A 19,841-nucleotide genomic window follows, 5' to 3' on the forward strand; every position below is an offset into this window, starting at 1 on the left:
ACGACACACAACAATTCGCACCAAAAACAATAGTATAAATTAAATATAATAGTACACTGTGGTGACAATCATACTGCAGCAATAAAAGACTATAGCAGCTAATGATGTGATTATAACTGATTGAAATGAATGGAAGCCTGTTCTCAAACAGAGCAGAGTGATAGATTCCTGATATTCTTGATTTATCTTAGCAACTGGACTCATATTTTATTACATGTGCCCTTACGTGGAAGTTTAGGAGTTTAAGAGCCTCCAAATGTCATTGATCTTTCCCTCCAAAATCCATATCTCAAAATAACATTTGTAGGAGACTCACCAATGTGACTGTCAGATTGAGAACTCGTCCCTTGGTGTCCACAAAGTAGACGCTTTCTTCATACCAGGGGTCTATGTGAAGGTAGTTGTACATACCAAAGGCTCTCATGTGGTCCAGGGTGTACTGACTGTCTTTCAGTTTAACCTCTGCCACGGCTGAAAGAAAGACAGACGTATGACTCTATTAGCCTACATATATTAGACTCTGATGTGCCAAGCAGATGACTTTGAAACATCCCAACTCATGATTGATTGTGTGCATATTAGAATAAGAGAATGACACGGTGAGCAAAACATAACTTTTGGCAAGCTTTAGGATACACACAGCTGGTATTTGACACATTACAATGTACATGTAGTGGACATTCATCATCTTTAGTGTGCTTCATAAGGACATTGTAGTTACAGATGCTGCAGAACACGTGGAGTCCACAGTAAAAGGCCTTATGTTTTAAGACAGGACTGAACACGGACATAATAAACATAATCGAACGGTAAATGGCCAATTAAAGCCCTTTTCTCACCTGCATCCAGTTCTACATTGTAAGTAGGAATAGAGTCCAGTGAAAGCCTGTAACTTTCAAAGCTGGGATCAAGCAGCTCTCTGTTTACCTTCAACGAGCAATTCGGTAAAGCCATATTTAATAAATGTACATGAATAAGAAACTGGATATTGAGTTAGAAGGCAAAAGGCTCGTATTAAAGCAAAACGAAATGTTGCTAGTAACAGGAAATAGGCATTAACTAATATTCACGCGCTTCCCTACGTGTCGACCCGGACTGTTACCGGACGGACCGACCAGATGGATTTCTGGGAAATTGAGTCCGTGTGGGTACTGTAGGCTCCTTCTGATTTGTATTTATTTATTTATTTATTTATTTATTTATCTATCTATTCATAAAAAATATCCAGCTTAATAAAATATAATTACAAAATAAAAACAAAACACTTGCTTCTAAACTTTTTTTTTTTTTTTTGTCATGCTATTTTGGATATGTTTACAGAAGTTGTGTGGGGTAAAAGAGCTTATGCAAATAATCAGGTTATTTTTGGCTATATATTTTACTTTGTGACTCATGTTGTTTTATTATTATGTCCATAGTGTTTTTTGAGGGTGGCTTAGCGATTTACTGGCACATTCGATTAAAAAATGAGTGTGTGTTTATGTTAGATAATAATGATTTTGACACAAACAATGACAAAGCATATTTTTCAACACTTTTCAGCACCTTGATCTTTCCTAATTAGTCTAAATGATCTATCCAAGCAATTCCATTGATCTTGAAGGGCATCTGTCAACATTATTTACTACAAAGAAAAGATTTGAGTGTATGTATTGGATTGCCTATATTTAACAGAAGTTATTTTGTCTAATTTTTCTTGGAACTGGAGCTGTTCTTGATAAAATCAAGATGGAAACAGATGCATGCTTCACTATTAAAATTTGTCTTATTATGCAAAACAAAATCTACATGTAGCCGGCATACTACAGTATAATAAAGTTGAATGGAGATCCATTTTTGTTTATTTAAATGCTAGTATAACATGATGAATTACTTTAACAAAATTTGTAAAATAGTAATCCAGCAAATCAGATTGCTCACTAATGACCTTCATTCATCTTCAAGAAGTTTGGTGTTTGAATAATACTTGGTATATCAAATACATTTAATAATATTTTTAGACAGTCACACTGTATGAAGAATTCACTGAATAATGGATTGTCCTTATACCCATATGATTTGATATCCCTTTGATATAATTAATATGAATTACCTGAATTAACAAAATAGATCAGACATGGGACATATCTTATCTATTTAGTTAATTCAGGTAATTCAAATTAATTATACCAAACCAAAGGGACATAAAATTGGTCAGAAGTCTTATATTCAGGCTTAGTCACTATATGAATATCAAAGTAATGAGCTTTAGATAAGAATTGTTCTCTGTCTTGTGTTTGGTAAGGTACACTGGAGAAGATTACAGGCTGCTGTATATCTCGCTTGTACTGTAGAATGACAGTTATGTTTAGGATGAACTGACAAGCAAAGGTTTAAAAAAAAAAAATTAAAAGAAAGAGCCTCCTCTTGCCACCCTGTGGGCAGGTACTATAAAAAGAGTGAATTCTCCTGGACAAATGAGCTGTGAGTGTGTAGATTTTCACAGAGAGCTGTAACAGGTACAGTATGTGTGTCTGCTTTATGGTTAGGAATTAAGAATTTGTCACATTGTTATTAAAGTTCTTGTGATATATAACATTTATAATAACTTTTATTGACACTACCAACATTATAATATTATACATTGTTTTACATCTCATTAGTTAGCTTAATGTACACATTAAAATGTGCCAAATTTAATTTAACATTGATTAAAAATGTAGGCCTATATATGAATCAAAGTTGCATGACTTTTGTTTCAGTTTGAATGTACACATACTGTATATTGCAATACAAATAGTTGTACATGATTAAAAAGTATAAGTAGCTACTGAATGTGCATGATTAATTTATGTTAAGCTTTATGCATTGTCAAAGACTAATCAAATAAAATTAAAAGTGTGACCAGTTTTCCTTATGTTCACTTTTGATTTCTGATGTACGCCTAATAGTTCACTGTGTAGATTGATTTGAGAGGCGCGCGCCGAATCAGAGAAGATGAGGCATGTGCGACGGCAGCTTCATCTGCCGCTTGCTGTTTACATCCTACTGTGGAGTTCATCGGGTAAGCGGTTTATTTTTCGAAAATTCATTTGGTGTTTTTTTGGTTCAGATAACCTTTTCATCCCTAATACATTCTGCCAATCGCTCAGAACGTTTTCAGTGCTTTCAGAACATTGTTAGACTTAAATTAACATTCACTTAAAATTAGCACTGAAATTAGCTGACAGTGAATATTCATCTCCTTTCATCTAGGAGCGCAGCGTGTCAACAAAGTGACCCCCAATATTGGGAGCGTAAATGGTGCAACAAGACTGACCATAGAGGGTGAAGGTACTTAAAAAAATAAATAAATATTCATATTTTGAATATGAGTTTGCCCAGTGTTGACAGTCAACATAATGTAGTTATGCATTAATAAAGCACTTATTATAGCAACAATCATTTTTAAGGATTTGCCCAAGCCAATCAGTTCAGCTTCAATGCCAATGACCCCAACTTTGGCAACAGCGTATCCCTGGTGTCCCGAACCAGATCTTTCCCCTGTGATGTAGAGAGAGACTCCACTCACTCCAATCAGATCATGTGTTATACAAGGTGAGGAATGAGTCAGCTAGCACATACTGTTACTTTAACTTCATTTTAGTCATAACATTCCTCCAAAAACCTACCCAAATGTTAGTATGAATGAGTTTCCCTTTTTTTTTGGTTTTAAATCTGTGGAGAAGGATTTAGAAACATATTAGGACACTTAAAAATGTATATATGTCACTAGATCAGATAACAAAATGTTGAACTAAGTGGCATCTGCAAATAAATGATCATTTTCTTAACTTCACTGCTCTTTGTAATTACTTTTAACTACAGTAGCTCGTCCCAAGGTAATTGTTGTCTGTATCACTCTTTTCTGATATCTACATGTTCACAATAAATGTGTAATTCTATATTATATAAATATATAATACATATTTTACTAATTTGCTTTGATTCAAAGCAAATTACAACTGAAGCAATTCATCATAAATATGTCAATAATTATTAATGTTATTATGGAGATAATCAATGTGTACCCTGCATATATGCAGTATATATTCTATATATATTGTTATGGATCATGTTTAATAAAGAAGCAGACACTCAGATTTTCCCTATTTATGTGTAAGTAAGGAAGATAAGGAAATGTCTGGGAAAAAAATAATGTAATATTATGACATTATTATGCATAATGTCAGTTATGTTTTAATATCATAGCCTATGTTTTTCACAGAAATCATTGTATTGTGTCCTTTCAGAGCAATGCCAGAAGATGACTATGAGGTGCGGGTCAGTGTGGATGGTGTTCCAATTCCTTCAAGTAATATTTGTTATGGATACCAGTGGAATTACTGGTGCATGTTCTATGTAAGTGGCAAAGACCTCATTACACTAAAATATATACTCCTGTCCTCTTAAAATATTTACAAATATGCTATGCTTTCACAGAGTCGAATATACCGTACGCCCTCCATTCAAAGTATCCGCCCACTGTCAGGGCCCCCAGGTTAGTTTCTTGTTTTTGTTTGTTTATTTCATGCATTATCTTCATAAATTATTTTTATAGTGACATCGTTTAAAACTTTCTATAATGTCAAATGAATAGGGACTGTGGTGACACTGAGGGGCAGGATTTATACTGATGTGTACGGAAGCAACACGGCCAAAAGTTCCAATGGCCTGGATGTGAGATTCTTAAGGTCTGGAAATATTTAACACACAATGGGGAACAGCTAAACTGTAATGATATGTTGTTCAAATATAATTCCTTTTTCCCCATTTCATTGCCCTGCTAAAAAGCAAAAAAACAAAAAAAACAAACAAACAAAAAAACAGTTTAACCAGCCTATAAAATGGTTTTCTAGTGTTAGATTTGTTTGGACTATTTTTAATTTGTTTCTGAAAACAGAGCGTATATGGGAGGCATGCCTTGTGAACTTCTGAAACCTAACTCAGATGAAAAGTAAGAATATCTCAAAAAAAGTTGTGAAAAAATATATACACTAAATGTAAATGTACTCTACATAAATTGGCATTAATTTTTCTAGGTATGGACTGACTTTGGACTTTGAGTCCAGCCAATGGGGATATATGAGCTGTAAAATGACTGGAACATATGTTGGTGAGAAATCATCATTATTCCAATTAGCAGAATAGTAAAGGGACATTGTTGTTGGATTAAATTGTTGTTTCTTGATCTTCAGGTCATCACAACCTCAGTTACATTCTCGATAGTGAATTTGGGAGGTCAGAGAAGTTTGTTTTTACTTAACACCAGAGTTTACCCCAAACGTCTGCAAAGTTTTAGCCGTGCTGTTAACACATATTTTGTTTTGTAGGAGCTTGCCAGACTTTGGGCTTTTCAGTATCTCAGCACTGAATAAACTTGCCATGTTCCAGACATACGCAGGTGCGGAACAAAAGTTTTTTTCTAAAACAAAATAGAATTCCCTGCACAAAGTCAGCCATTTTTGAACAACTTGGCATGTTGTTGTGTAAATGTGTGACTGTCTTTTAGAGGTGACAGGAGTTTCTCCTTCAATGGGGAGCATACTGGGCGGCACATTAATGACTATTCAGGGACACTACTTTGATGAGACTGACCAGCCAGCTATGGTCTTAGTAGGAGGTAACCCTGATGTTCTGTCTGTGTTGCATCTATAATGAATTTGTTGTACGAAATATGAATTCATATTCACTGGAATATATTAATATGTTATAATACGTAAATATGTACAATTTTTAACACATATACTATTGTTCATTGTTAGTAGAATTTAGCTCAAACAGTTTTATCAAATGTTAACATGTCCAACTTTTCATGTTAAAAATATATTAGTATAAATGAATTAAATATATTAGAAATGAACATTAACCAAGATTAAGAAATACTGTAAAAATATTTTTCATTATTTTACATTAACTATTGTGTTATTTAATGTTCACATATACAACCATATTATAAAGTTGAACCTTTTTAAAAAAAAATTCATTCTTAATTATTTGCTTTTGTCCTTAGGTCGTGAGTGTCAGATTCAGAGCGTATCAGATGAGAACATAGTTTGCATGACCCCTGCTTATGAAAGGACCAACATGACAGTGTTTCCAGGTGTGAACCACACCTGAATTCTGATCTCTGAATGTTGATGTCACATTTCTGTCCATGGTCAGCGTGGGTGGATTACTGCACTCCACACGTGACAACATCTAATTAATCAATGCGTCACTTTTGCAGTGTTGCATGTTATCTTGACCATGATAAAGATCCATTCTGTCACATAGCTGACTGTTCTCAAAATAAGAACATTTTTCAAATGCTTTCACACAATTACCCATTTGACAACACCATTGCCATGGTAGCTTAGCACCATGGCATCTCAATAATTCCTTTGAAGTCACCCATTTCATCATGAAATAAATCCTTCTCAAGTACAATAATTGATGTGACTTTTCAAAATATCTGATCTGATTTAATTACAAAATATCTAATATGTCAAATAAATTACACATACATTTTATTTATGCAAAATGGTATATATATTCACTATATCACACAGCCTTGAATGTCCTATAATTTTTATAAAACAGTTACTACACAATAAATATATAAAAGAATAGTTCAACCAAAAAAGAAAATTCTCTCATAGTTTACTCACACTCATGCCATCCTAGATGTGTATGACTTTCTGTCTTCCATTGAACACAAACAAAGATGTTTAGAAGAAAATCTAAGCTCTGTAGGTCCATACAATGCAAGTGAATGGGTACCAAAATTTTGAAGCATCAAAGCACATAAAGGCAGCATAAAAGTAATCCATATGACTCCAGTGGTTTAATCTATATCTTCAGAAGTTATATGATAGGTATAGGTAAGAAACAGATCAATATTCAAGTTATTTTCACTATATATCTCCACTTTCACATTCCTTTTTTTTTTTTTTTTTTTTTTTGGCGATTCACACTCTTTGTTCATATTGCCACCTACTGAGCAGGGAGGAGAATTTATAGTAAAAAAGGACAGTTTCTCACCCACATCATATCACTTCTGAAGATATACTTTAGATTAAACCACTGGAGTTTTATGGATTATTTTTATTCTGCCTTTATTTGATTTGGACAGTTTTTGGTTAACATTCACTTGCATTGTGAGGACCTACAGAGCTGAAATGTTTTTCTTAAAAGCTTCATTTGGGATGACATGAGGGTGAGTAAATGATGAGAGAATATCATTTTTGGGTGAACTATCCCTTTAAGGACACACATATTCATTAAAATTTTATTAAGCAAATTCATTAAGTGCTATCCTTCTGCAAGAATTCTTGACATTAGAGAACATTGCTACAGTATGCAGCAAAAATAGGAATCTGCTATGAGGGTCGTGTAGTGATAAAGTTAAAAATTTGTTTTGCATCATAGCTGTTACTATATCTTGGATTCTAGCATGGCTGGAGCACTGTATTGACCAGTCAACATCCATGCCCATGCTATTTTTTCATAAATTGTGTTTGGTGTAATGCAATTACAAAGTAATTAGTTATTGTAATCGAATTACTTTTGTAGTCAAAAGTGTTGTAACATATTACATTTTAAATTCTTGTAATCCGATTAAAGTTACTGACTTTCAATTACTGTAAATTACAGTTACATAACTTGGTTTACACATATTTCTGAAATAATATTATTTACGTGGAATTCATTTAAAACTTGAATTATTTTCATACGTTCACTGTTTGCGTTTCTGTGGCAGTGGAAGTGTGTGTGCCCTCTAATGAGTCATTGTAAGGGAGAAACGCATGGCGCTGTGTAAGACGCAAGGAGGAAGTTACAGGCATTATTTTAAACTTGTTGAGCAGAAAAACTAAAACTTTTCTGTGAAAAGTTTTAATAGTGGGTTTTAAATTATATAATAATATGAAAAACTGTTTATATAAAAATATTTAATATCTATGAAATGACCCATTTATAATGCAATCTATATACAGTTTTGTTATTGGTAAAATACTGATTGTGTTAAATGACAACTAAATTGTTATATTTGCAGGTGGCAGAGGACTCAAAATGGAGATGTGGAACAACAGTTTTCCTAACCGCCTAGAAGACGTCCTGACTTATAATGCCATCAGGCCTGGCTATTCCGTCCAGTGGGTGGACTCCCTGTCCTATGTGTGGCCCACTGCCATTGATTACTTTGTGGCTCGATTGAGTGGTTTCTTTGTTCCGACAGAGACAGACAACTACTATTTCCGAATCAGAGCAGACGACCAGTGCCAGCTATATTTCAGTAAGACAGGTCTTCCTCAAGATAAGGTAACTGAATGATAGTAAAATCAGTAAGCCATCTCATAATTTGGCTGGTTATAGTAACTTTTAAGTAGAGCTGTGTGATATATAGAATATTCATGATATGTTCAATATTATTTATTGCTGATATAAAATTAACCAACATTGTTAATTTTGTCATGATTTTATTATTAAGGGTCTCTTCTTGGAATCTGAAAGTGTGGAAAAATGCCTTGATTATTTTTAGCTACATTTTACTGTATTTCTTTCATTAACAATAATCACCCTTTCAGCCATTTCAGGGCAAACGCATATATATCAATATATATATTGAACATCGTCAAAAGGCTGAAAAATACTGAGATATCATGTTTTAGCTATATTGCCCAGCCCTACATACAAGTACATTTTAATATGTGCAATATTTGGAATAAAATGCAGTTTAACATTTTAATTTTATGAAACTTAATTGCTTAATTTTTTTCAGGTCAGGATTGCCTATCAACCTTACTATACAAGCCATTTCTTCACCTATGCAACCCAAAAGTCAGAGGTCATGCGCTTAGAGAAGGGAAAACCGTAAGTGAAGGTTTTTGATCGTTCAGAAAGTCATAATGAAAAATGTATACTGTAAATATATCCTCTGAATAGTATGTTCTACAATTTATCATGAGAACGTAACAACTCCAATCCTGGATTATAAAATAAATCACCGCATATCAAACTTTTTTCAATGTGCCACAGATACTACATTGAGGTTCTAGTTCAGGAGTATGCTGTAGAGGCATCAGTGGACGTGGCCTTTTTCAAAGAGATGAGCCCTTTCACGGTTCAGCAGACAATAGAGACCGTTAATGAAAAACAGCAGATAAACGCCAACTATGACGTATTACCTGAGAAACAGGTAGATGAGCACACAAAAGCATTTTTAGGAGAGTTCAAAGATGATTAAGATAAGATCTAATTGCATGATAGTGATGTTGTTGATCGACAATTCATTTCAGAACTGCTCACAGAAACTACAGTAAATCGAAGGTTTTTAGATACGAGCTCCTCAACCTGTATGTGTTTTTGTTTTTTTTCTCTGCTGTTTTAGGTGCTTCGTTTTGAGGGATGGGCACCAGTGAGCCCCGTCAATGAGGTGCAGACTGTGAGAATAAGCAGTAACTGCTCTTCTTTAAGCAACTGTGAAAATACATACTACTTTCTGGGATATGGAGATCTTAAAACAGGTGCATTAACTCACACCCCTTATTACGGCCAGTACTTAGGAAGCTGACATGGATGAACAGAAGTATAGTAACTGTGTAATTCTCACTTTAACTTTAGAATCAACTATTGTTATAATTTTTTTTTTATGTTTCTGACATGGTGTACACATTGACAATGACGGGGTGACAAAAATTTTTATTGAAAGTTTGTATTGTTTGCTGATATTGTTTTGTGTATTATAGGGCCGATCCCTGTTAATGCATCAGCGGTGGAGTTGCAGAATGCTCTAAATGATTTGTGGACAATTAAACCAGACACTGTTACAGTCACAAAGCAGGAGCTAAACACTGAGTTACTGTACACTGTGACATTCAACTCTAACATAGGTAAAATATACATATAATATAATGAAAAGGGACTACATTAAGTGCAGATTGATTGATTTGGGCCGTTTTTTTAATTGTTGATTCTTAAATTATCACATTTGGTCCCTCCCAAAAAAGTGGTCGATCAATATGGGTTTTTCAATGACGAGTTCTTAAACTTTCACATTCTTGGTTGCAACTGACTCATGCCTACACTAAATAGAATTGTCTCTATCTCAGGTGACTTTGAGGATCTTCAATACTGGACCATTGGATCAGATATGAACATCATAGTTACTGAAGACACTAAAGGGAAAGCCAGCATGGACTCTTTCACGCTGCTGTGGGGTGGAGTTCCATCCTCCCCTATTCCTTTCAATGCATCTGAGACTGAGGTTGTTGTTTGTTTTTGATTTGTTACTATACCTTACCTATATTGTGTACTCTACATTTTTTAACGCTCATTTGAAACATTAAAAGTTTACACCTCTGTTTTGTGATTAAAGGTGATGTTGGCACTAAATATGATGGTCGCAGCTAAATGTCCAGTTGAGGTTCCAATGATGGAGAACTCAGATGTGAAATTTTACAGAGATTATGAGGCTATCAACAACACAGGGGTAAGCACAGCTGCTAATGCAAATCAATTATGTTCTACATGCAAAGGACAGATAGTTCTTATTTGACCAACTTGCATTGATAATAGAGACCAACGTAATGTTAATGTTATTACTATATTGGTAATAACCTTGCACAACTTAAAAAGTTCTAATAAAATAAACATTAAATATTTTTGGCCAAAACATCATAGGCATATCTTGTTGCCTAGGATAAAGAGCTTTCTTCTTGTCAAAACAGTTTTCAGGTAATATTAACCGCAGAGGTGTCCGGGTTACTGATTCAGAGGCTTTCTGTGGCCGCTGGTCTCTGAGGAACCCAGAGATTCTGTTCAATGCCAATGACACTACAGCGTCTGGAGCAATCTACAGCCCAGTACCACTACAATCCTACAACACCGTAAGCACCACCAAAACCTCAGTATCTCATCCATACACTTTCATTTAATAATGTATTTACTTCAGTATGGAAATGAATTTTTCCAAGAAGAAAATGGATTTCTTTTTTCCTTTGAAATGAGTCATACATTTTTAATCCATACTTTTTGGAAATTGTTTATAATTTTTACCTTATCATGTTCCATTTTTGCATATTTTTATTCTTTTACAGCAAACAAGATAGACTTTTATTGTTTTTATGTATTTTAAAAAAATGGCCAAAAATATATCTGGAAAATATATTGAAAAAAATATATGTAAAATATATTTCTATAAATGTGTTTTGAATATGTATGAATTGTGTATTTTTTTACTTTTTTTAAATATGAAAAATATTTTCAAAATATCTAAAAATATTTTGTACAAATATATATATATATATTGAAAGCACTACAACTACACATTATATGATGTTTTATCTTGTGAATTTCATAGTTTTTGTAGTAATGTACAGTAATTTCAAATCAGATGATTGCAACACACTCCAAAAAAGTTGTGACAGTCTAGTGTTTACCGCTGTGAAACATCATCATTTCTTCTAATAACACTTATTAAGCATTTGGGCTCTGAGGACACAAGTTTGTTCAATTTAGAAAATGGAATTTACCCCCATTCATCCATTATGCAGGTCTTCAGCTGCACAATTGTACAGGGTCTTCATTGCCATCTAATGTGCTTCATAATACGGCACACATTCTTAATTGGAGACAGGTCAGAACTGCAGGAAGGCCAGTCTAGCACCCACACTCTCTGCTTACACAGCCATGCACTTGTAATCCGGGCAGTATGTGTTTGAAGTTGTCCTGCTGGAAAATGCAGGGACGTCCCTGGAAAAGACGGTGCAGGGTGGCAGTATATGTGCGAGTTACCCATGCCATGGGCACTGACACACCTCTGGCCCATACAGACACTGGCTTTTGGACCTGATGCTGATAACAGCTTGGATGTTCCTTTTCCTCTTTGGCCCGGAGAACATGATGACTGTGTTTTTAAAAAAATCTTTGAAATGTGGACTCATCAAACCAAATACACAGTTCCAGTGTTCTACTTTCCATCTAAGATGAGACCGAGCCCGGAGAAGTCAGCAGCGCTTCTGGACAGTGTTGATGTAGGGCTTCTGCTTTGCATAAGAAAGACTTAACTTGCATCTGTGGATGCAGCGGCGAGTGGTGTTGACTAACAAATGTTACTAAAGTAATCCCAAACCCATGTTCATGATATCCATTACAGATTAATTATGTTTTTTAAGATCGGAGATCATGCGTATTCAGAAGTGGTTTTCGTCTTGCCCTTTACACACCGAGATTTGACCAGATTCCTTGAATCTTTTAACTATCCTTCCAATTTGTCTTTGGAGAATATTGTTCTCAAAGTGCTGGATTATTTGCATCTATTGGCAAACTGTCAAGTCTCGAATGATCCTTACTCTTTAAGGACTAGGCTGTTTTTGGAGGCTCCCTATATACTATGACACGATTGCCTCACCTGTTTAACATCTCCTGTTTCACATTGTCTTGTTATTTCAACTCGTCAAATTGTTATTAGTCTTAAATTGCTCCTGTCTCAACTTTTTTGGAGCGTGTTGCAATCATCTGATTTGAAATTACTGTAAATAAAAAAAAACAATGAAATTCACAAGGTAAAATATCATATAATGTGTAGTTGTATTGCTTTCAATATAGCAAAGGGTGAATATAATTTACAAATCACTCCTTTTTGTTTTTATTAGCATTTTTCATATGGTCCCAACCTTTTCTGAATTGGGTTTGTATATACAGTTTACATATAATTTTTTGCCATATGGTTTGTAGCTGTGCTTGGCCTACAAAGGACGTCTGGTGAATGAACTGGGAGTGTTATTCAATTACCGGACCAGTGCTGGTAATTACCGTGATGAGAACACACGGATCTCTGTGCAGTTTGACTCAATAGATGATGAGTATGTTTAATCTATTAAACATAAAGTAATCTGATGCCATTCTTTTAAAGGATTTGTTATATTACATAGTAAATAGTATATAGTACGATCTAGCATACTAAAAATGAAGCCATAATTGATGTTGAGGTTTTTTACTAGTAAGCATTAAAGCATTGTTGTGGTCAATTCACAGGTGGAACTACAAGTGTGTGGATCTACTGGGTGCCATACAGACAGACTATGTAGGCTTAAACCACAAACTTCTACAGCTCAGTGTGTATGGAAAGACTGTTACCTCTGTTTACTACATTGATGCTATTCACATTGGACATGCAGTGACTGCTTTGGACACTTATGGTACATAGAAATAAATACTTGCTGTTCTTGCTATTATTACATACTTTTAGTTTATTGACTTTTATTTTGAAAAGTAATGTAAACATGGGCTTTATAATACATTTTATTTTATTCAGCTGTAGTCCACAGAAGAAGGCCACCAGCTCTTGCCAGTTCAGGACACTTCTTTGTGGACATCACTGTACGCAAACAAGCAAGTGCTTCACAAGTCAGTTATGAGATTACAGCTTCACCTTACAACTGTGGCTTTGGCATCCCACTGTTTGAAATTGGCTTTCTGCAGGTGAGTTCAAGCTGACGTACCTGTTTTAAGGGATAGTTATCTAAACTATCTCTTTAGCTTAATTGAAACTCATTCTACAGTTCTTTGTCATTTTGTGTGTCAATTTGAAGTGCTGGGAACTTCCTGACCTCTCTGTTGCGATGGGTTTCATATGGCACAAGAAAATACCTGTTTATCACAAAATTTGTCTTTAACTATATTGCGATACCTCTGAAATATTTCCTACAATTTGTGTGCCCTGTTGTATGTACTGAAATTGCATAGTTGAGAGATCCTCCCATGTAAGAATTACAACATACTGACTGTGTGTACCAAAAAAAGCATTCTTAATATTGAATCTTGATATTTGCCTTGTAGAAAATGCCTAACAGCACAGGAGGCCTATTGATTCAAAGCCAGGGCAATGCCACAGTCACCATTACCCGCCCTCAGAAAGCCAGCCCCCCTCTAAATGGAACCTTTGATGTGGAGATCTTTGGCCATCGTGTTAAGGGTAAACAAATGCTGGCCTGCAGGTTTATCTGTTACTTTTCATAGTAACTGCTGGTATTTGAATAATTTAGCTCATGGGATTTCCTGTTGTTGCACAACAGATTCTAATTTGTTAGTATCCTAGTGATTCCCAACCAACAAAGCAAGTTCCAGGGGAGATTTTTGTGTTTTTGTTTTGTTAAACATGAAACAGAAACTTAAAGAGACAGTTTACTCCAAACTAACAATTCTGTCATTATTTACTCACCAATTATGACACAAAATGAGAAATTAGGCAGAGACACTTTCATTGTATAGCAAAAGAAATCTTAAAAATGTCTCCTCTTGTGTTCCACTGAAGAAAGAACGCCATACAGTTTTGGAATGACAGAAGGTTAAGAAAAAGAACTGAGAAAATGACAGAATGATCTCCTTTGATGAAAATATAAGGGTTGTCAAAAGGTTAAACTTGCAATTAATCTCATGATTTTTGTTGGGGCAAAAAAGGTTGGGAACCACATGGTGTAGACTGTGAACATCAATGGTTAAACTGTTTTTTCATGTGGTATGTTGGGTGTGTGAACCTCAGGCCTGCCAGTGGACATCAGTGATGCGGACCTGCAGTACGCCCTGCAGGGGATCCCAGAGCTTGGCCAGCTGCAAGTGCAGAGATTTGGAGACTGCAGGGGCTACAGCTGGAACATCCAGTGGCTCACCATTCCTGGCAATCAGCCTCTGATACAGGCAAGATAAAAGAGTTCAGAGGGCTATTATGATAAACCGATAATGCCAAATCAGACAAGTACCATGTGTATCAAATCACAAATGAGAACTCTTCAACATCTCAACTGTTTCTCCTTGAAAGCAATAAGATTAAATCAAATGGAAACCTTTGCTTACTGTAGGTCTCCTGCTTCTCAGATTGTTATCATGGGAAAAAGACCCCAGTAATTTCACATGTCTCCTCTAGTTTCAGAAGAGATCTCAATGTCACACACTGCTCAGATTAGCCAAGATATCAGTCTGCAATCAAAAGATTTCAATATGAACTCAAATATTTCAAGACCTAAATTCTTCCAAGACCTGCTTATCTTTTGATGCATTAGTTGTTAAATCACAAATGTGACTCAGATTGTTTGTTTTAATAAGATACTTGGCTACATTAATATGTTTTATATGTTAACCAGATCAATGCCTCTGCTGTGGTCGGTGTGAAACCTTCCGTGACATCACGCAAGATCGAACAAGGCGGTCTCTACAAACAGAGAATTATGGGAGACTTTCTGCGCATCCCTACAAATAAACCACAGGTGCTTTTACACTACTGCTTTTACCACAATAATTATGTTTGTCCAACATACATTGGTTGTGTAATGATGGGGCCTCTTGTTTAAATTTTTAAAGTCTCTTTCTCATGTTACCTGATGCCCTGTTGCATTTAGACTTCAATAGTGTTACATAGTGGGTCAGTTGAAAGGCCTGTCAGGTTGTGTAACTTTGTTTAAGTATCCACTTTCCTGCGGTTTTTGCATGTCTAGATGATTGTAGCTGAACCAATGCATGAAAGGTTTATTTGTGCTATAACAGACAGGTGTACATTTAGTATTTTCAATGTGTGTGACTTGCCCTTTTAATGTGCTAAAGGATGTTGAAGCCGTGGCCTTGTTACCAGAGTTCGTATAGAGTCTTAAAAGTTTGGAAAATGCTTGATTTTCACAGTTAGGTTTTCAAGATTTGAAATATGCTTGAATTTTGAATATGTTCCTTGAAAATGCTTGATTTTTTTCCTTAGGTTGTTGACTGTTATAAAGGATCTAAAATTATTTTGAATTTGAAATAGATATTATACAGTCATTATGTTTGTGGTGTCTCATCAGCACAACGAGTGCAAGTGCGCCATTCTGCATCTTTCTCTCTTGCTCTGATGTGGCGAACACTGTAGTACTGCACTGTGGTAGACTGGCGCCAAAGAAATTATACCTGCATCTCCTGCTTCCATCAACATGCCAGAGTGCTGTTTCAATGACTGATGGTTGGAAGAGGAGAAATAAAATATCTCTATGCGGAGGAGCGACCAACAAAAAGGAAATCATATGTCTAAGTGTGCAAAAAATAAAAAAAGACATCAGTGGACATCACTTACCAGCATTCAGCACTAAGCCAAAGATTTTGTTAAAACTTGAATTTACAATCAATATGTAATATCGCATGAATACTTAAAAGTAGGGCAGAAAGTAATTGTATATTAAAAGTCAAATGTAGGGCTGAGTTAATAAAAAAAAAAAATCAAAATCACGATATGGCCTGTGCGATTTATTAAACCCCCCAAAATGCTGCAATTGTATTAAATAAATTTACTTGATGATTAAAAGATGATCCAAGCACAGCCACTGTGTTTTCAACTGTCTCAGAGGCTCATAAACAGTGAACGGCCCACACAGACTCCTTTCGTCTGGGGAGTGTTCTGACTCCGAGTTTGGTTTGCGTTTTTACTATGACGTGCACTGAGAACGCAAAGTGGTACGAAATCACTTTATTTTCACGTAATTCAAAACATTCTTGTAATAGCGTGACACTGGGGCACAGAAGAGGAGAAGGTGGCATTTCACCACATTGTCAATGAGGAGCATGTTTAAAAAAAACTTTGCAAGAAATACAAATGTCTTCAGTTTACTGTAAAGCAAGGCTTGAGGGTTTAATAGGACAAATGTTGTGTGAATGAAATGAAATAACGACAGAAATATTACTGTTGTACTACAATTAAATTAACATTAAATAATAATCATTCAATATTACATTACAGTAATAATATCACAGTTTGCTTTTGAAAAGGACTTCCATGTATGATGCTTTATGTTAAATAATTTAGTATAATTTGTAGGTAAATATTGTTGTTTATTATTTGGCTATGTATTGATATGTTGGCACATTTACCAATTTTAATATGAATAACACAAATGTATATTTATGATGATTGTTTTTCTTCCATGAACTCATTAAGTGGAAAACACAACTTGATTATTTTAAACTTGCAGAAACCCTGTTTGATAAGCAGTGTTACATGTTTTAAGCCTTGTTGAATGTTTGCCTCAGCCTGGCTGTACAATTATCCCTTACATATTTTAGCTGTCAGAACAGCTGATATTACTCAAAATATTATTCTATTCTTCAAATCAGTCTGATATTTGCAGTCACATCTTATACTGGTGTGGGGGGAAAACAGTCCCATCACACTAAATGTATTTCTACTGCAGATGTGCATGTTTAGAGGTGAGATTACACATGCATCTCATATTTTGTCACTAAATAGCTTGTATTTTTCAAAGCTGTCTTCTTTTAACCTTTATTCAAAGAGCTGGGGACAAAATATCAGAAAGACACACACACACCCCCACAAACTTTCTTTAAAAATAGCTAAATCTATTTGATATTTCTTTTCATTTTCCACATGATAATTAATAAGTAATTACAGTAACCAGGATTGTTTCCCCCCATGATAATTTATGCCATATAGATAACTGGTGTTTCAGACTGAATATGTGTTATTGCAAGACTGTAATCGTATTTAGGATTCCAGTCTTTGGGTTTAAAGGAATTCTTGAAACTTTCATTTTTATAGATTGGGCAATATTTGAAATCATAGAGGATATTGCATTTTTGTAAATTAACATTTAGAATTGGATAATATTTAAAGCTTTGAGGTGCTTGAAAAAGATTATTAAGATACCTTGAAAATGCTTGAAAAGTGCTTGAATTTCACTCTTAAAAAGCTGTATGAACCCTGTGTTACATTTACATCAGTGATAAACCTTGTACCAGAAACCTTTTTATTAAGCGGCAATATTTGCTTCCTGGAATCGATTTTAAGGGGTATTTGGTTTTTCTAACCATATAAAAACAAAGCATTTATGTTAAATACTTCTGAATCTAATAAATTAAAATACATTTTTAATCTGACCTATTAGAGTTACCTATAAAATCAAATCAACATCAAATACAAAAGTAGCTGTAAATAAAACACAAGATATCATAACCCAATAAAAATTTTGCTAGAATACACTTTAAATATTTAGCTTGCCCTATGCCCTATGCTTTAATATCTTTGACATTTTTCATTCAATTTCTACCCTGTTTATTGACTGTTTATTCAATAGTCAAGTTCCTTGCAGGCTTTGACAACTATTCACAAATGTTGCTGGCATATTATTCGTTAGGTGGAAGTTTTCATCAACGGTATCCCATCATGGTGTTCAGGTGACTGTGGTTTTACTTGGAGTGAATCAAAGACACCAACAGTGACGGGGATCTCTCCTACAGAAGGTGGAGTATATTTGAAAGTTTCACATGAAAGCTGTCATCTCCATTTATCGTGGTTTTCAGTGGTTTATATAACAGGTATTGATTGTATTTCAGGATCCAGTGGTTTAGGAACAGTTCTTACCATAACTGGATCTGGTTTTGACGGTGGAAACGTGACAGTGAAAACCGGCAATGTGGAATGCTCAATCCTACAGGTCACCAGTAAGTTAAAACCAAATAATATTAAAAAGCGACTGTTATCTGTTAGTTGTCTTATGCATGAAAAATACATTCTAAAACAAAGTACCAGTCCTGGATGCTGATTGGTCAATATAGCGTGCCAACTGTGCTAAAATACTCAATATAGTAACAGCTATGATGAGAAAAACATGTTCATCTTGCTACTGTAGCCCCTTTCACACAAGCAACCAGGTAAATTACAGGAAAATTGTTGGGTTGCCTTTACTGGTAAATGTACCACATGTGCTGTTCACACATACCATCAATATGGAAATTTATGATACAGCTTTTCATTTATGGAAATTGCCAGAGCAAAATTCACCAGTATTTTCAAAAAGGGCGTGTTCACACAATCTCTAACAGTAAATTTTCTGGATAAGGCTGTATGTGTGAAAGGGGCATGTGTATATAACTGTGAAGCCCCCAAAGAGGAAGACTTTTAACCTTAGTTTACATGTCATGGACTATATATTCTTACAGAAGGATGACATTATGAATGTGCTTAATAACATAACGTTTTAGTAAACAATTGTGTCCTTGATTTTTTTGTAGTTTATTATAAGCAATAAGGCACTTGAGTCTGTGCTATGTTTGAGTCCTGACTATATTGACAGTATACTGTAGCTTGGGCTCTCTTATTGCATAAATATTGGTTATTAATACACCATTAAAGAATACATATAAGTAATTTGTTTGTGTCTCAGATACCTCCATAACCTGCAGCGTTGGCCCTGCAAGTGCAGGTGTACAACCAATCTCTCTGAGTTTGTCAGGCCTGGGCTATGCCCGATACGTGCAAGGCAACATCTTCAATTTCACACAGCTGTTAGGAGTGACTTCCATAGACCCCACCACAGGAAGTGTGGCAGGTAAATGTAGCACTTCACAATTAAAGAAAACTTGGCACAAGTTCACAGCAGTCAGTTGACAACAAAACAAAGAAGTTGCTAGTTTTAGAAAAGCAGTTGTTGGACCATACTACTACTACTGCTACTAAAATGATCCTTTTCTGTGTGGCCTCACAGGAGGAACGATTCTGACTGTGCTTGGCTATGGATTCAGTAATGATACTGCAGTTACTATAGGCTCTCTGCCATGTCACATTACAGAAGTGGAACGCTCACAGCTAAGATGCATTGTTCCTGCTGTAAGTGAAAGAGCTGATATTCTTTTTCATCTAAGGATCTGTTCACATCTAAAGCATTGTTGCATCCATCTGCACTGTCTGTTTTCCTTCTTTATGTAAAGATGCACTAGACAGATGTCTTGGCATCTCGTTGTGTCGCATCTCGCTGTTTTTTCAGCATCTTGCGTAGGAGCTCCCCGTTAAGACGCCTTGTCAAGTTTAA

The 19,841-nt window shown here is 35.1% G+C and overlaps 2 protein-coding genes across 2 annotated transcripts in view; one reads left to right on the forward strand and one right to left on the reverse strand.

Annotated features, from left to right (window-relative positions):
• The window catches only part of nudcd1 (NudC domain containing 1), a 31,893-nt gene extending 30,800 nt beyond the window's left edge, over window positions 1–1,093 (reverse strand). Inside the window, exons 1-2 of the mRNA XM_051671309.1 lie at window positions 840–1,093; window positions 317–471 (exon numbers count right to left, since the gene is read on the reverse strand). Coding sequence (XP_051527269.1) covers window positions 317–471; window positions 840–954 — 270 coding nt within the window. The 5' untranslated portion in view covers window positions 955–1,093. The remainder of the gene's footprint in view (window positions 1–316; window positions 472–839) is intronic.
• Window positions 1,094–2,970: 1,877 nt separating this feature from the next.
• The window catches only part of LOC127425081 (fibrocystin-L-like), a 66,293-nt gene continuing 49,422 nt past the window's right edge, over window positions 2,971–19,841 (forward strand). Inside the window, exons 1-30 of the mRNA XM_051670719.1 lie at window positions 2,971–3,043; window positions 3,235–3,312; window positions 3,432–3,576; window positions 4,272–4,380; window positions 4,462–4,519; window positions 4,619–4,712; window positions 4,922–4,975; window positions 5,061–5,134; window positions 5,217–5,259; window positions 5,352–5,422; window positions 5,531–5,641; window positions 6,032–6,121; window positions 8,054–8,319; window positions 8,780–8,871; window positions 9,037–9,196; window positions 9,389–9,524; window positions 9,747–9,890; window positions 10,110–10,264; window positions 10,376–10,489; window positions 10,728–10,886; window positions 12,736–12,863; window positions 13,036–13,199; window positions 13,316–13,482; window positions 13,840–13,975; window positions 14,543–14,697; window positions 15,141–15,263; window positions 18,168–18,273; window positions 18,367–18,474; window positions 19,197–19,361; window positions 19,518–19,639. Coding sequence (XP_051526679.1) covers window positions 2,977–3,043; window positions 3,235–3,312; window positions 3,432–3,576; window positions 4,272–4,380; window positions 4,462–4,519; window positions 4,619–4,712; window positions 4,922–4,975; window positions 5,061–5,134; window positions 5,217–5,259; window positions 5,352–5,422; window positions 5,531–5,641; window positions 6,032–6,121; window positions 8,054–8,319; window positions 8,780–8,871; window positions 9,037–9,196; window positions 9,389–9,524; window positions 9,747–9,890; window positions 10,110–10,264; window positions 10,376–10,489; window positions 10,728–10,886; window positions 12,736–12,863; window positions 13,036–13,199; window positions 13,316–13,482; window positions 13,840–13,975; window positions 14,543–14,697; window positions 15,141–15,263; window positions 18,168–18,273; window positions 18,367–18,474; window positions 19,197–19,361; window positions 19,518–19,639 — 3,594 coding nt within the window. The 5' untranslated portion in view covers window positions 2,971–2,976. The remainder of the gene's footprint in view (window positions 3,044–3,234; window positions 3,313–3,431; window positions 3,577–4,271; window positions 4,381–4,461; window positions 4,520–4,618; window positions 4,713–4,921; window positions 4,976–5,060; window positions 5,135–5,216; window positions 5,260–5,351; window positions 5,423–5,530; window positions 5,642–6,031; window positions 6,122–8,053; window positions 8,320–8,779; window positions 8,872–9,036; window positions 9,197–9,388; window positions 9,525–9,746; window positions 9,891–10,109; window positions 10,265–10,375; window positions 10,490–10,727; window positions 10,887–12,735; window positions 12,864–13,035; window positions 13,200–13,315; window positions 13,483–13,839; window positions 13,976–14,542; window positions 14,698–15,140; window positions 15,264–18,167; window positions 18,274–18,366; window positions 18,475–19,196; window positions 19,362–19,517; window positions 19,640–19,841) is intronic.

The sequence above is a fragment of the Myxocyprinus asiaticus genome, chromosome 34 (assembly GCF_019703515.2).
Source record: "Myxocyprinus asiaticus isolate MX2 ecotype Aquarium Trade chromosome 34, UBuf_Myxa_2, whole genome shotgun sequence".
NCBI classification, from domain to species: Eukaryota; Metazoa; Chordata; class Actinopteri; order Cypriniformes; family Catostomidae; genus Myxocyprinus; species Myxocyprinus asiaticus.